Below are 12,806 nucleotides of genomic sequence, written 5' to 3'. Positions count from 1 at the left end.
TCAAAGTGACCTTCCTTGACTCCCTGAATTATGTACCCTTAGTTCTCAAAGAACACTGTTGTTTTTCTGCATAGCCCTTATCATAATGTATAATGTATAACTATATGTTGATTTTGGTGAATCTTTAACATCTCTTACCCTAAAGGCACTATATAGCAGGGGTCATGTTTACTTTTTGGTGACCACTGATCACTGTCTATCATGGTATCTAGCTCAGAACAGACACTTCATATTTACTGAAGGAACAAAGCTAAGAATAATATTGAGGTGGCTCAAGGCACATTTTTACTTAGTATTACTACTTACATATATACTTTTATGATTTTCACTTCTATGAGCAGTGTATTAGATTTGTAACTTTAAAAAAACAGTATTACAACTTGTTTTCCATATTTTAAAATATAACTGTACAACATTTCAGTAAATAATGGATTAAGGAAGTTAGTTGGGGATCTGGGGCTCATTTATAACTTTGTTTTCTTTGGAATTTCTTAGGAACATCTCAAGAAAGTTGCACCATATTCTGGACAAACAACTTGGAAATAAACAGCTTAACATTTTGCTTCTGACCAAAGGCCATTATAAATAAATTTTTAAAATAAAATATATTTAAATTTGGGGCTTCCTGTATTCGTTTTCTATTGATGTGTAAATGCTTACCATAAACATAGCACTTAAAAGAATACCTACTTATTATCTCACAGATTTCACAGATTGGCAGTCTGGGCATGACATGCCTGGTTGTTGGCAGGGCTCTGGTCTCATCTGAAGTTTAGATCATCTTCCAAGCCCATTCAGGTTGTAGGCTAAATTCAGTCCCTTGTGGTTGTAGGATCCTTGTTTTTTTGCTGCTGTTAACTAGGAGTTGCTCTTAGTTCCTAGAGGCTGCTCTATAGGCAGTTCTCAATATGGCTGTTTGCTTTTTTCCAGACTAATAGAACAACATCTCTCTGACTTCTTTGTCTTTGACATGTAAACTCCCTTTTAAGGGCTCACTTATTTGGTCAGGCCCACCTAAGATAATCTTCCTTTTGATTAATCTAGGTCAACTGATTGGAGACTCAATTGCATCTGCAAAATATCCTTACCTGTGACATAAAACATGCCTAATCACAGGAGTGATATCTCATCATCATATTTATATGTTCTTTCAACACCCAAAGGGAGAGATTTGTGCATGGCATATACATCAGGTGGTGGTAGTCTTGGACATCTTAGAGTTTTTCCTCCATACTTCCCAATGTGGTAGATTCTCAGAATCTTTCCCAGTTGATTGAACTGATTTAGAATGGGTATGGTTGACATGGTTTGGTGTTTATCTTCATGCCTGTGTGCTTTTGTAATCTTACTGTAATTAAGATCCATTTGTTGACTGTCTAAAGATTCCTCTGCAAATAACTCTTTCTCATAATCTGATCTAGAAATTAGGAGGATGAAGTATGGCTCCCAAAATTCATTAGCTTGTATTTGCTTAGGAAAACAAAATTTAGGATCTTTAGAAACCAGACGTAAGTTCATGTTACCACAGTATGTGGCCTCCCCCTACCCCACCAACTCCCATTCCACCAGAATGTCTGAGTACACACTTTTGTTCAAATAAATAAAATGAACATAATCTGTTTTTAATGGTATTATAGATGCTCACAATCTTTTCTAATACACATTTTTCATTTGACTACATAATAGATACATAAATGATCTTGTTGTTAGTGACAAGATGTATAGGAAAGAACTCAAACTTCAGAGTAAAGCTCTCTGAGTTCAGATGTCAGCTCTGCTGCTAGAAGACCTTGGACGAGTCACCTACTATGTCTCTGCTTCCTCATCTCTAAATCAGAAGTAATGCTTATCCTTGTTTCATTAGATTATGAGGGTTCAATTAGTTAAATATGATTTCTTAAGAGAGTGTCTGACACATAGGAAGACTACATAAATGTTTGCTGTTATCATTGTTAATTAAATTTCTCCTTAGAGTTTTGTCCTTCTAACAACAAAGGATTCCCATATATTCCTCTTTAGGAATTTTTAAGACGGAGTCATTTAGTATGTTAAACCTCCCCTTGATCTTTTTTTTTTTTTTTTTTTTTGGTCTGGTTAGTTTTAGTAATTTAATTAGCACATGTGGAAAAGTTCAGGAGTAAACCACTGAACAAACCTCAGGCATCCCAAAGTTGGGGGTAGGGGGATTTATGTGTAAGCTGTCATTGGTGAGCCTTCTCGATGTGGTTCATACATTCTGTTCCTATTACTTAGCATTTTAATTATACTGTACCTTAGCATCCTAAGGCCCTAATATACAGAAATGTCACTCATCTCTGAAATGAAGAGATCATGGAATCTGGAGTCACCTGGAATAGGATCTTATAATACCAAGTGGACTTAAATTTACAGAGGTGGAAAACAGAAGGCATGAGCTGCAATTCTGATGTGGGCTTTGCTTTGTGATGAGACTTCAGGAAAAACATAATCACACAGTGCAGTGAATTTGAACATAAGAATGAGCATGGACTCAGGAGGCTTGACTTAGTAAATCAATCAACCTCCTTTAGCCTAGTTTACTCATATGTAAAATGAGTATACTAATGTCTATCCTTACTACCATCACCAACAAGTATTTCATTATCACCAATATCCATAAGGTATATCCACCCCCACTGGCCTGTTATCTTCCCAGGAACAGAGACTGCTTTTGCATTTTTCTAAATATCTGTAGCTTGATTTTCTTTTTTACATTAAAGTTTATTTGTTTATTTTATTTTATTTTATTTTATTTTATTTTATTTTATTTTATTTTTCAGTGTTCCAAGATTCATTGTAAAAAAAAGTTGGCATCTACTAAATGTTTGTTGAACTGAATTGTTGATTAAATGAGAAAGATACATAAAAGCATGATAAAGACATTAAGTCTCCACCAGATAATGCTCCCTCAGCATTATCTACATGTCACACTTAACATTTAAAGGCAAAACAAAATCAGCAACAAATTGAGAAAATGAAACTATTTACTACCAACAAAACCATGCTGCTGCTATTCAGCTTTTAAGAGCTAGATAGAGTATGATTAAGATGACAGTATAATTTTAAAGCTTTTAGAATATGATGAGTAATAAAGGGACTTGGAACATAGAAATAGGCATTGAAAAACTAGTGGTAATAGTGTTGATAACATAGCTCCCAACACATGGCAGGTCTGTGAGGGACAGAGACATATCGGCCACAGACAAGCCAATGCCAAGGTCCTCATTTGTAGTCATAACATCTGGAACCCCATCGAGTAGAAGCAGCTAAAGGAAAGCAGTTTGGCAAACAAGTTGGTGCAGGCTCTTGATGGAATTACAGCAGAAAACTGTTCATCAGCCCCTGTGAGCACATTCACGACATCCAAAGTGAAGATGTGGAACATTTGAAGTGGACATAGTTGAAAATAGGCAGCAAAGACAACTTTGGACAGGGCCAACTGGAAAATGCCACCATCTAAGTAAAGAATATTGAACTAATGACAGGGCTCTTGCAAGCTATTGTGAATATAACCTCCCAATAAAAAGATGTAAGGTTTTATATATGTTTTAGTATTTTGTATCTGGGGGAAATTTTGCATGAAGCAAAGAAGAGTTGGAGTCGAATGGTTTATTTTTGTCTTTTTTTTTTTTTTTTTTGAAAGGTAGCCAGAATCCAAACCAAGCACTAATTTAGGGCAAAACAATAACATCAGCAACCACTGGTTTTGAGTGTAATGTGGCCGGCACTATGTATTAGCTTATTTCTTACATAAACCCTGTTAGAAAACACTATCCCATTTGCAGCTTAGGAAACTGAGGCTCAGAAAGTATAACTCGTCCCAAGTAACATACCTAATCCCCAATTCTTTCCATTCACCGTGAGAACACAAAAGGAGTGAAATGAGACGACAGGGTGATGACAAATGAGGGAACAGAAATGAGGGCCGTGAAAGAAAATGAGAAGAGAGTAGGATAGGAAATGGAGGAAAAGGGACTGCGCATTGACAAAGAGAGGGAATTCTTTAGATTCTTTTACAATGGTCCTATCTTCAGGAACCAAAGCATTCTGTATCATCTTGGCTGACGCTTCTTTGAGTCCTGTGGGACATCTTTCCAGACAGACCCACTTCCCACCTTATGTAGTACGTCCAGGGGGCTGTTTTAAAGCAGAGATTATACAAGAAATCTGCCACATAGCCTGACAGATTCCAGGAGCTGGGAGGAAATCAAACTGTCATGATTTAAATTTCAGTGTCTTCAGGGTATGTGCTCTAACTTTACATTGGCTTTGTAGAAAGACTATAATTTGAATTCACTGGAAAGCAGATGGGACCTGTCATATGGGTAAAACGTAAGAAATGTGTCCAAATGTAAGAAGTAACAGGTTTCTTTTGTCAGTCAGTTTCACAGTACAAGTATTTATCCTTGGGTCCACATAAGGCGATATTCATCAAAATGATAGAAGTCCTATCTAGTATTTATTGAGTAATAACAATGTGCTAAGTGCTTTGCATCTATTTCAACATCAGGAGGAGCTGAGAAAGTTGATACTATTATAACTAACCACTGGTTTTAAAGATGAGAAAACTGAGGTCCAGAAAGTTAAACAAGCTGTCTCTGGCTAATGAGTAGCTGAGCATCATTTGAATCCCAGGTCCTAGGGGGTGACACTACACTATACAGACATTCCCAGGGCATTCTGTGTAACTCCTGGAGCTCCACAGTTTTTGACAATAGTACTCCAGGGATAAAAAAAGAAAGAAGGAAGAAAAAAAGGTGGGGAGGGAAGGAAGAAAAAAAGGAAACAATGATGACCTCAATACTAATACCAGCTCTTGAGAAAGACATGCGGGTTGGATGGTCAGAAACCACAGAGATGGTCTGTACCCACTGTGGTCAGGGAAGGAATCTTTAGCAAAGTTTGGGCGTAGCAGAGAGGGGGCAAAAAGAAATGGGAGTACAGAATAAAAGAATGAAACAAAGTGCATGCAGAGTGAAGAGAGGAGGAAGAAAGTCCTGGCCAATCTTTAGAGTATGAAAATAATATTGGTAGGCTTTAAATTAAGGCTGTTTCTCTAATTTACCCTTTTATTTCTCATTTCATGGGGGTAAAGTGAACTATTCAACTCAACCTTTAAAGCTAATGCTGTTTGTCTGACAGTTTCTCTCCACGGTGAGTAATGCTAAATTCCACTCTGCAAGGTTAGTGTCTCAGGGAAAAGTGGGTGTGTTGTTTCGACTTTTTTTTCCCCCTTGAAAGTTAATTAAGTCAACATTAACCATGGCTATGTAACCGCAGAACGGGCAGTTTCTTTGAAGGCTCATGGTTTGGATCTTTTCCTGCAAAAATTCCCACTAATATAGTTACATTTAGTATTCTAACTGCCTGGATAACTGACTCGCTCTGGGTCCGTGTATCAGGGCAATACCAGGCCTTGTTTTGCAGCTGAGTTGGTGTGCTTTGCAGAACTGCTGTGCCAAGAGTTTGCGGTTCTCCATGCACAGCCTCCAGGTTCAGCCTCTCTTGTTTCTTCACCAGAAATTTCCCTGGAGTTAGCATTGCCGATTTGATGCCCTATGGTTCTACAGTCCTCAGAATATTTACTTGACATTTAACAAATTTTTAAACTTGTCCATACCCTTAACTCTGAAAGCAATATGGTATCATCAATGTTTGTGTTGTGGACCTATCCTGAAGATTTTGTTTATATAGATGTGACTGAATGTTTAAGGAGAAAAAGAAGTACAGGCCTTGCGCAAAATCCAGTTTTTTCATACTGGTGCAGCTGTTTTAACTTTTAAGAAACCACAAGCATTTTATCCTCTAAAACTTTAATTTGAAAGACTTTTAAAGAAATACGATGTTTCTGAAACTGGTATATATCAGCCTCCCTACTTCAGTTCTCTTTAAACTCCCAAGAATTGAATAAAGTTCCTCTTGAAACTCTTAAGAATCGAACAAAGTTACATATGCATTTTTCAGACCAAAATACATGTTATTGCTGTATTCCTAGTAATTTTTGAAGTATTAAGTACAATAGAAGCAATAGCATCACAAGAGAGACCAAAGGTACAATGGCTGCATTCTAAAGATCTCTCTCCAAGCTCAGAGAATTTCCCCTAGTCCCAGAGGCAGATGCTAGAAGGAAACAGTTGTGTGTTTTCTTGCATTCACCATAGCACTGCAAGCCATGGTAAAGGTTATTTTGTTTCTTTTTTATGCTACAGTAATGATTCCCCTTCCTGCTATATAGAAAAACCTATTCCGCTAAGAGAACACTAGATATATTTATTACAACATGAAGACCATTTTGTCCATGGAAATAATTTTTTATTGTTCTGAGTCACTCTGGTTTGTGGAATTTTTACATGAGTTCCAGGACAAGGCTGAGATGATATATTTATTTTAATTTGTATCCTCTTTTCTTCTTGACTGTGTGAATGTCACCCTTGTTGTCAGAATAGTTCTCTATTTTTATTTAGAAGTTACTCTACTGTAGTTGTGTCTCCTAACTCTTCATTGACAATTCAGTATGTGTCCTGGGCATGCTGTATTTGGCAGAACTACCTCCTTTTCTCAGTATCATGTGATCTCTTGTTTTCCTTCCCTTCCGCCCCTATTCATGTTTTCACCATGTCAAAGGTTATTCAGACCTACAGAAATATTTAAATTGTTGAGCTGTTGGAAGGACTTGAATTAAACCGTGAATTCCAAAGGGCATTCGTTATGCTTTAAATTTTTTTCTTGCGTTAAAAATAAACCTCACTGGAAGTATTCCCTAATTCAGCCCAGAATATCTCTGTGCTTTAGACTATACCCTGCAATCCTACAAAGTCCCTGAAATTCATTTTTCAAGTATTCATTGGTTTGATTGCAATTATTGTATTTGTTAAGCACCCCTAGATTAAATTTAATTAGCAGTTCAGACTTACAGAGAATCCTTAAATGTTCTGACATTTTAAAAAAATATTTGAACACAACAATGACTGTCCTGTGAGCTGAGATTTCAAGTTGCTAATTATTATCTTTGATATTTCTTCCATATATTCCTCAGTGTACATAAGACACTGAAAGACTGACTGACTGACTGACTGACTTAAGGTTTAAAATTAAATCTTGTAATTTCTGGCAAGAATTTGGATGTGTTTTGCCTTCCACCGTCCTTGATTCATATGCTGTTAACTAGCCAGCCTTGCAACAGTGTCCTAACTAGTCAGCCTCCAACAGTGACCTACTTAGCCTCCAACAGAAAAATACTGACTTTAGCATGGACTCGACAGAGACAAAATGGACAATTTCTAATACATAATTTATTCTCTTGCAAATGGTCATTGCAAGTCCAAACTACGTATACTCATATATTCATAGGGTGTGTGTGTGTGTGTGTGTGTGTGTGTGTGTGCGTGTGTGCGCGCGCGCGCACTTATGTACGTAAGAACATGATTCAGTGTTCAGAGGTTTTAGATGATTAGTTTTGTTGTTAGAAAATGGTAGGATATCAATCTGAATCATTTTATTTTCAACAGGTTGACATGATGAAAGAAGCATTAGAAAAACTTCAGCTTAATCTAGTAGAGATGAAAGACGAAAATGCAACCTTAGATGGTGGAGACGTCTTATTCACAGGTATCTTCATCCTCACTTTCTCTTACCCAAACCGTTTCTGATACCTGGCTTGTATTATTTAACTGTAGGGGTTTTGTTTTGTTTTGTTTTGTTTTGTTTTAATTACCAAGGGAAAAATGCTAACTGCAGGGAATTTGAAAAATACTGAAGGAATTTGGAAAATACTGGAAAGCACAAAAGAGAATGAAGTGAAAATGACCTTTCATTGAAAGATAATCATTTCAACATTTGGGTGCATGTCCTTTTAGTACTTTTGTATGCATGCCATCTATCGTATTTTTTACAAAATTGTTACCAGTGTGTACCTATCATTTTGTAGGTTTCATCTACTATATTTTATACTTTGAGCATGTGGGTTGCATAGTTTTGTATCGTGTGTTATTATATCTGGTTTGTATTTAAAAGTTTCTTAATTCAAGATGTGTCATTTACAAATAACTTTCTTGCCCAGACAGCAAGATGAATTTAAATAATTTTCAGTGCAAATTGATTTGGCTTCAATGCCAGATGAATAATAGCAGAACTCAACCAAATTAAAACAGTTAATATTATTTTGTATCTAACTATAGTGGGTATATTATTGCTGTTAAAGAAACAGTAATTAGGGGCGCCTGGGTGGCTCAGTGGGTTAAAGCCTCTGCCTTCTCGGGTCATGTTCCCAGGGTTCTGGGATCGAGCCCTGCATTGGGCTCTCTGCTCGGTGGGGAGCCTGCTTCCTCCTCTGTCTCTGCCTGCCTCTCTGCCTACTTGTGATCTCTGTCTGTCAAATAAATAAATAAAATCTTTAAAAAAGAGAGAGAAAGAAATAGTAATTGTAGCATTTAACCTTTCCAGCTATTATGGTCGTATTACTCTTTTGCAAAAGTCACATCCTAAAATTTGGATCCCCAGATTCATCCTAGTTATACTGATAAGCAAGACAATCAATAATAATTTTTAATTTATAGTGAGAGTTTATTTTACCCTGAATGTCAGAGAATCAATACCTGTTTCATAGATGTAACCCTGCCAGCAAGCGCTGGTTCCCAGGGATTTGGGAATGTAGCCCAGGTGGCCCCATTGAAAATATGAAGCTTTGGGGCGCCTGGGTGGCTCAGTGGGTTGAGGCCTCTGCTTTCGGCTCAGGTCATGATCCCAGGGTCCTGGGATCGAGCCCCACATCGGGCTCTCTGCTCAGCAGGGAGCCTGCTTTTTCCTCTCTCTCTGCCTCTCTGCCTACTTGTGATCTCTGTCTGTCAAGTAAATAAATAAAAATCTTAAAAAAAAAAAAAAGAAAATATGAAGCTTCTTAGAAGTCTAATATTTGGCTGATGTGAATTTTATATTGAATCCCTTATATAGAGAGAAAATATAACCATCTTCATTTTAATCTAAACGTAATGTTTTGTGTTACTTACATTTTGATATAATTAATGTTCTAGGAGGAGGAGAGGTATTTATTCTGTGATATTTGTGTAGTCCCTTGCTCAGTGTCACATACCTATGGGTGGGGCCACTGTGTCGCTGAGCTCCAGATGGCACCATTCTTATCACAGGCTTATGAATAGTACCCCCCTGGAGTTGTGCAGTGCGCAACCTGGGCTACTGTTGTCACAGGCAATGGCCCTGCCTCTGGGGCATGAAGTGTACACCCACTGAGCCATAAGAACACAGAACAAGGGATCAGGGTGGCCTATGCTGCATTCTCAACTCTGGCCATGTCCAAGCAGACTCAGGCATTCTTCCGAATCTGCCTAGTAAGTTTCCCTTGGAATATTTGTTGTGTCTCCCATTGATGGCACTTTTCATTCTTTTTGGCAGCACAGAACAACAGCCTGTTTCTCTTAGAAAATAGGCTTTTGTGAAAAAGCTAGATGTGTAAATCATGCTTCCTTACAATAAAACTCTTTTTTTTTTACCAGAACATAGCCATATAATAAATAATAAATAACTTCTTGTAAGCAGGTACTGATAATATTTGAAGTGTGTTTTAAAACAAGCTGTGTTCACAGTCATTTAGCTATTTAACAGCTGAGCTGAACAGATTTCCTAAAATCTTCTCATGTTTTGGCTCAGCCTATTCTACAAGAACCTCTTCCTTTGGTCAGAGATCTTTCCATAACATTTCAATCCTGGTGTTTTTGCCTCAACTTCTCATTAGGTACCTAAGTAGTGAGGCTTGCCTTTGACACTGTCTGTAAGCTTATTTTGGTAATATTCAATCCTTAAGTTAATATCTTGAAAGTTCTTTTATTCAAAACTGAGATCATGTTGGAATATCTGCTCGGCACTTCATTCATGCCTGATGCCTGGTCCTGCCTTCTGTTTCCTACTTCTCAATTTTTTCTTTTCCTTTCTTAATTGTGGTAAAATACATAAAACGTGAAGTTTGTCATCTTAACCATTTTTAAGTATAGAGTTCAAGTGGCACTAACCACATTTACCCTATTGTGCAACCCTCACCACTCAATTTTTTGATTCAGAAGAGTTGGGTAAGGAAGAAAATCTGTAGCACTTTCCATGTGTTCTGGGTCCTCTTCCCTTTGTAACTCAGAGCTTCATTAATAGTCGATCAAGAAGTGGACAGAAGGAAAGCAGCTATCCAACTCCAGTTCCACTGGGAATCTTATGAGTCAGGCCAGCAGCTACTGTCAGAAAGTATTGCAATCCTATTCCTCTGAAATGGACATCAGCTTATCTCTATTTTCATTTTTTTTTTTATTTTTGTGAAATATGGAGCAAATTAAAAAAAGAGTTGTAAATGTCTATACACACTTTAAAGACCAATGATAAAATGAGCACCTGCTGTCTGCCACCTGGCCTTAAGAAATAGAATATTGCCACGACCATAGGAGCCCCTCTCCTCTCAGCCTGTCCTGCATTTTGTATTAATCAGTACCTACGACTTTGGCCTCAATCTAAATTATATGTTGTTTAGTTTTGCTTGTTTTATAATTTTATATGATTAAGATCATACTGTAGGAACTAGTCTGTGATTTTTCTGCTTTTGCTCTAACTCGATGCTTCTAGCAATAGCTCTTTGTCTTCACTGCTGTGTGGTATTCCATGGTTAAGAATTACCACAATACATTTATTCATTCTATTGCTGATGGATATTTGAGTGTTTTCCAGTTTTTTTCAATTATCTTCAGTGATGCTATGGACGTTCTTATGTGTGTGTCCTGGGAATGTGTATAAGAATTTCTTTAAAGTAAACAGCTAGAAATGGAGTTTCAGGTGATAAACTCTTTTTGCTCCAGTGAAATGTATATGATCTTCTCCTTGAATCTGTTGATGTGGTTAATTGCACTAATTGATCTTGCTGATATTGGATCAGTCTTTCATCCCTGGGATGAAGTCAAACTCTGCTTTGATATGCTCTCTTTCTACTACAGTGCTGGATTTCGTTTGTTAATTTTTTTTCTTGAGAGTTTTGTTTTTGTGGCCTGTAATTTTTCTTGCTTGCTTTCCTTCTCTGGCTTTGAAAAAAGAAATATCTTAACCTCATAACATGTATTAGGGAATATTTCCTTTGTTTCTGTTCTCTAGAATCAGTACTATTTAAATTGTGCATTCCTTGAACTTTGGGAGAACTTACCTATAAACAGACCCTGTTGGCCAGGTACTTTCCTTGTGAGGAGATTTTAAACAGACTCCATTCCTTTAATGGTTCCATATCTACTGAGGGTTTTCTGAGTCAGCTTTTGTGAGTTCCGTTTTCTCATATTTTATCTAAGTTTTCAAAATGTTGGGTATAAACTTCTTCATATCTTCTTAATATCTGTTTAAACTTCACAGCATTATAGCTATGTCCTCTTTTCATTCTTAATGTTTATTTATGCCTTCTCTCTTTTTCTTTTGTGTCAGAGATCTTTCTTTTTTTTTTTAAGATTTCTAAAAATTTATTCATTTGACAGACAGAGATCACAAGTAGGCAGAGAGACAGGCAGAGAGAGAGGAGGAAGCAGGCTCCCTGCTGAGCAGAGAGCCCGATGTGGGACTCAATCCCAGGACCCCGAGATCATGACCTGAGCTGAAGGCAGCAGCTTAACCCTCTGAGCCACTTGGGCGCCCCAGAGATCTTTCATTTTCATTCATCTTTTCAAAGAACCAATTTTGGGCTTTGTTGAATTCTCTCTGTCTCATATATTTCCTTTCCTCTTCCGGTTTCTGTCCTTAATTCTTTCCCTCAAATTTCTTTGTTTTTATTCTGTTCCTTTTTTCTTAAATTTGAATTTGGAAGTTTGTCTCTTTAATGTTGAACCTTTTCTCATCTTAAGGCAAGCAGCTAAAGCTGTATAACTTTCCCTTCAAGTACTGCTTTAATTGAATCCTTTGTGTTTTGATATATATTTGTTATCATTAGTTTTAAATGTCTTCCAGTCTCCATTATGATTTATTCTCTGACTCATTTATGGGTAATGGTGTTATTTAAAAAACATATCAGTCATTATTGTAAGTTCTTGGAGATGCCATCTTACTACTCTGATAGTTAATAAGTGAAGGAAAGATTCAGGCATTTAGCTATCTTTCCTTTACTAATTCTATTTCAAGTAGACCAAATACTTGATTGAAAAAGTGGTTTGTTTGTTTTTTTTAAAGAATTCTAGCCAGTAAATGTAGATCCCTAATAAAATAATGGATCTGTGTAAGGATCACCCAAGGCTGTTAAAACCTTTATATGAAAGCTTGATGGGGAGCTTTACAATGGATGGATCAGACTGATACCCCTTGAACACACAGATTATTCTGGTATCACCGACAATGTGGCTGTCAGTCATGTACTTCATGATGTGATACAACAGTACAGCCCCACCTCTGAAGTAGTCCTAGCAAAGAAAAATTTTTTAACAAGAATCTAGTTAAACATCTCCATGAAACTATCAGCTTACTGAACATACAAAGGACAAAGGAACAGTTTCATGTTAGATGATACACAGGGAAACAACCAATCAGATCCAGAAAGTAGGATCATCAGTAGGTCAAATGACATGGGAAAGGGGGAACTGATAACAGAGAAAGTCGACATAACAGACCCAACAACAACAAAAATGTTTTTTGATATTTCAGTTCCAGAAGTTCTGTTATTTCCATCAGAAAGACTATTTAGGAATTTGGGGATGCCTGGGTGTCTCAGTCGGTTAAGCATCTGCCTTCAGCTTGGGTCATGATCCCAAGGTCCTGGGATTGAGCCCCACGTA

The 12,806-nt window shown here is 37.1% G+C and overlaps 1 protein-coding gene across 1 annotated transcript in view; it reads left to right on the top strand.

Annotated features, from left to right (window-relative positions):
• DDAH1 (dimethylarginine dimethylaminohydrolase 1) overlaps positions 1–12,806 on the top strand; it is a 134,256-nt gene that overhangs the window by 85,704 nt on the left and 35,746 nt on the right. The window contains exon 2 of the mRNA XM_082688216.1: positions 7,527–7,626. Within this exon, the coding sequence (XP_082544342.1) occupies positions 7,527–7,626 (100 nt within the window). The remainder of the gene's footprint in view (positions 1–7,526; positions 7,627–12,806) is intronic.

The sequence above is a fragment of the Mustela nivalis genome, assembly GCF_964662115.1.
Source record: "Mustela nivalis genome assembly, chromosome: 10".
Taxonomy (NCBI): Eukaryota; Metazoa; Chordata; class Mammalia; order Carnivora; family Mustelidae; genus Mustela; species Mustela nivalis.
Note: the sequence above shows the minus strand (reverse complement) of the source record. Positions and strands in the feature narration are given on the sequence as shown.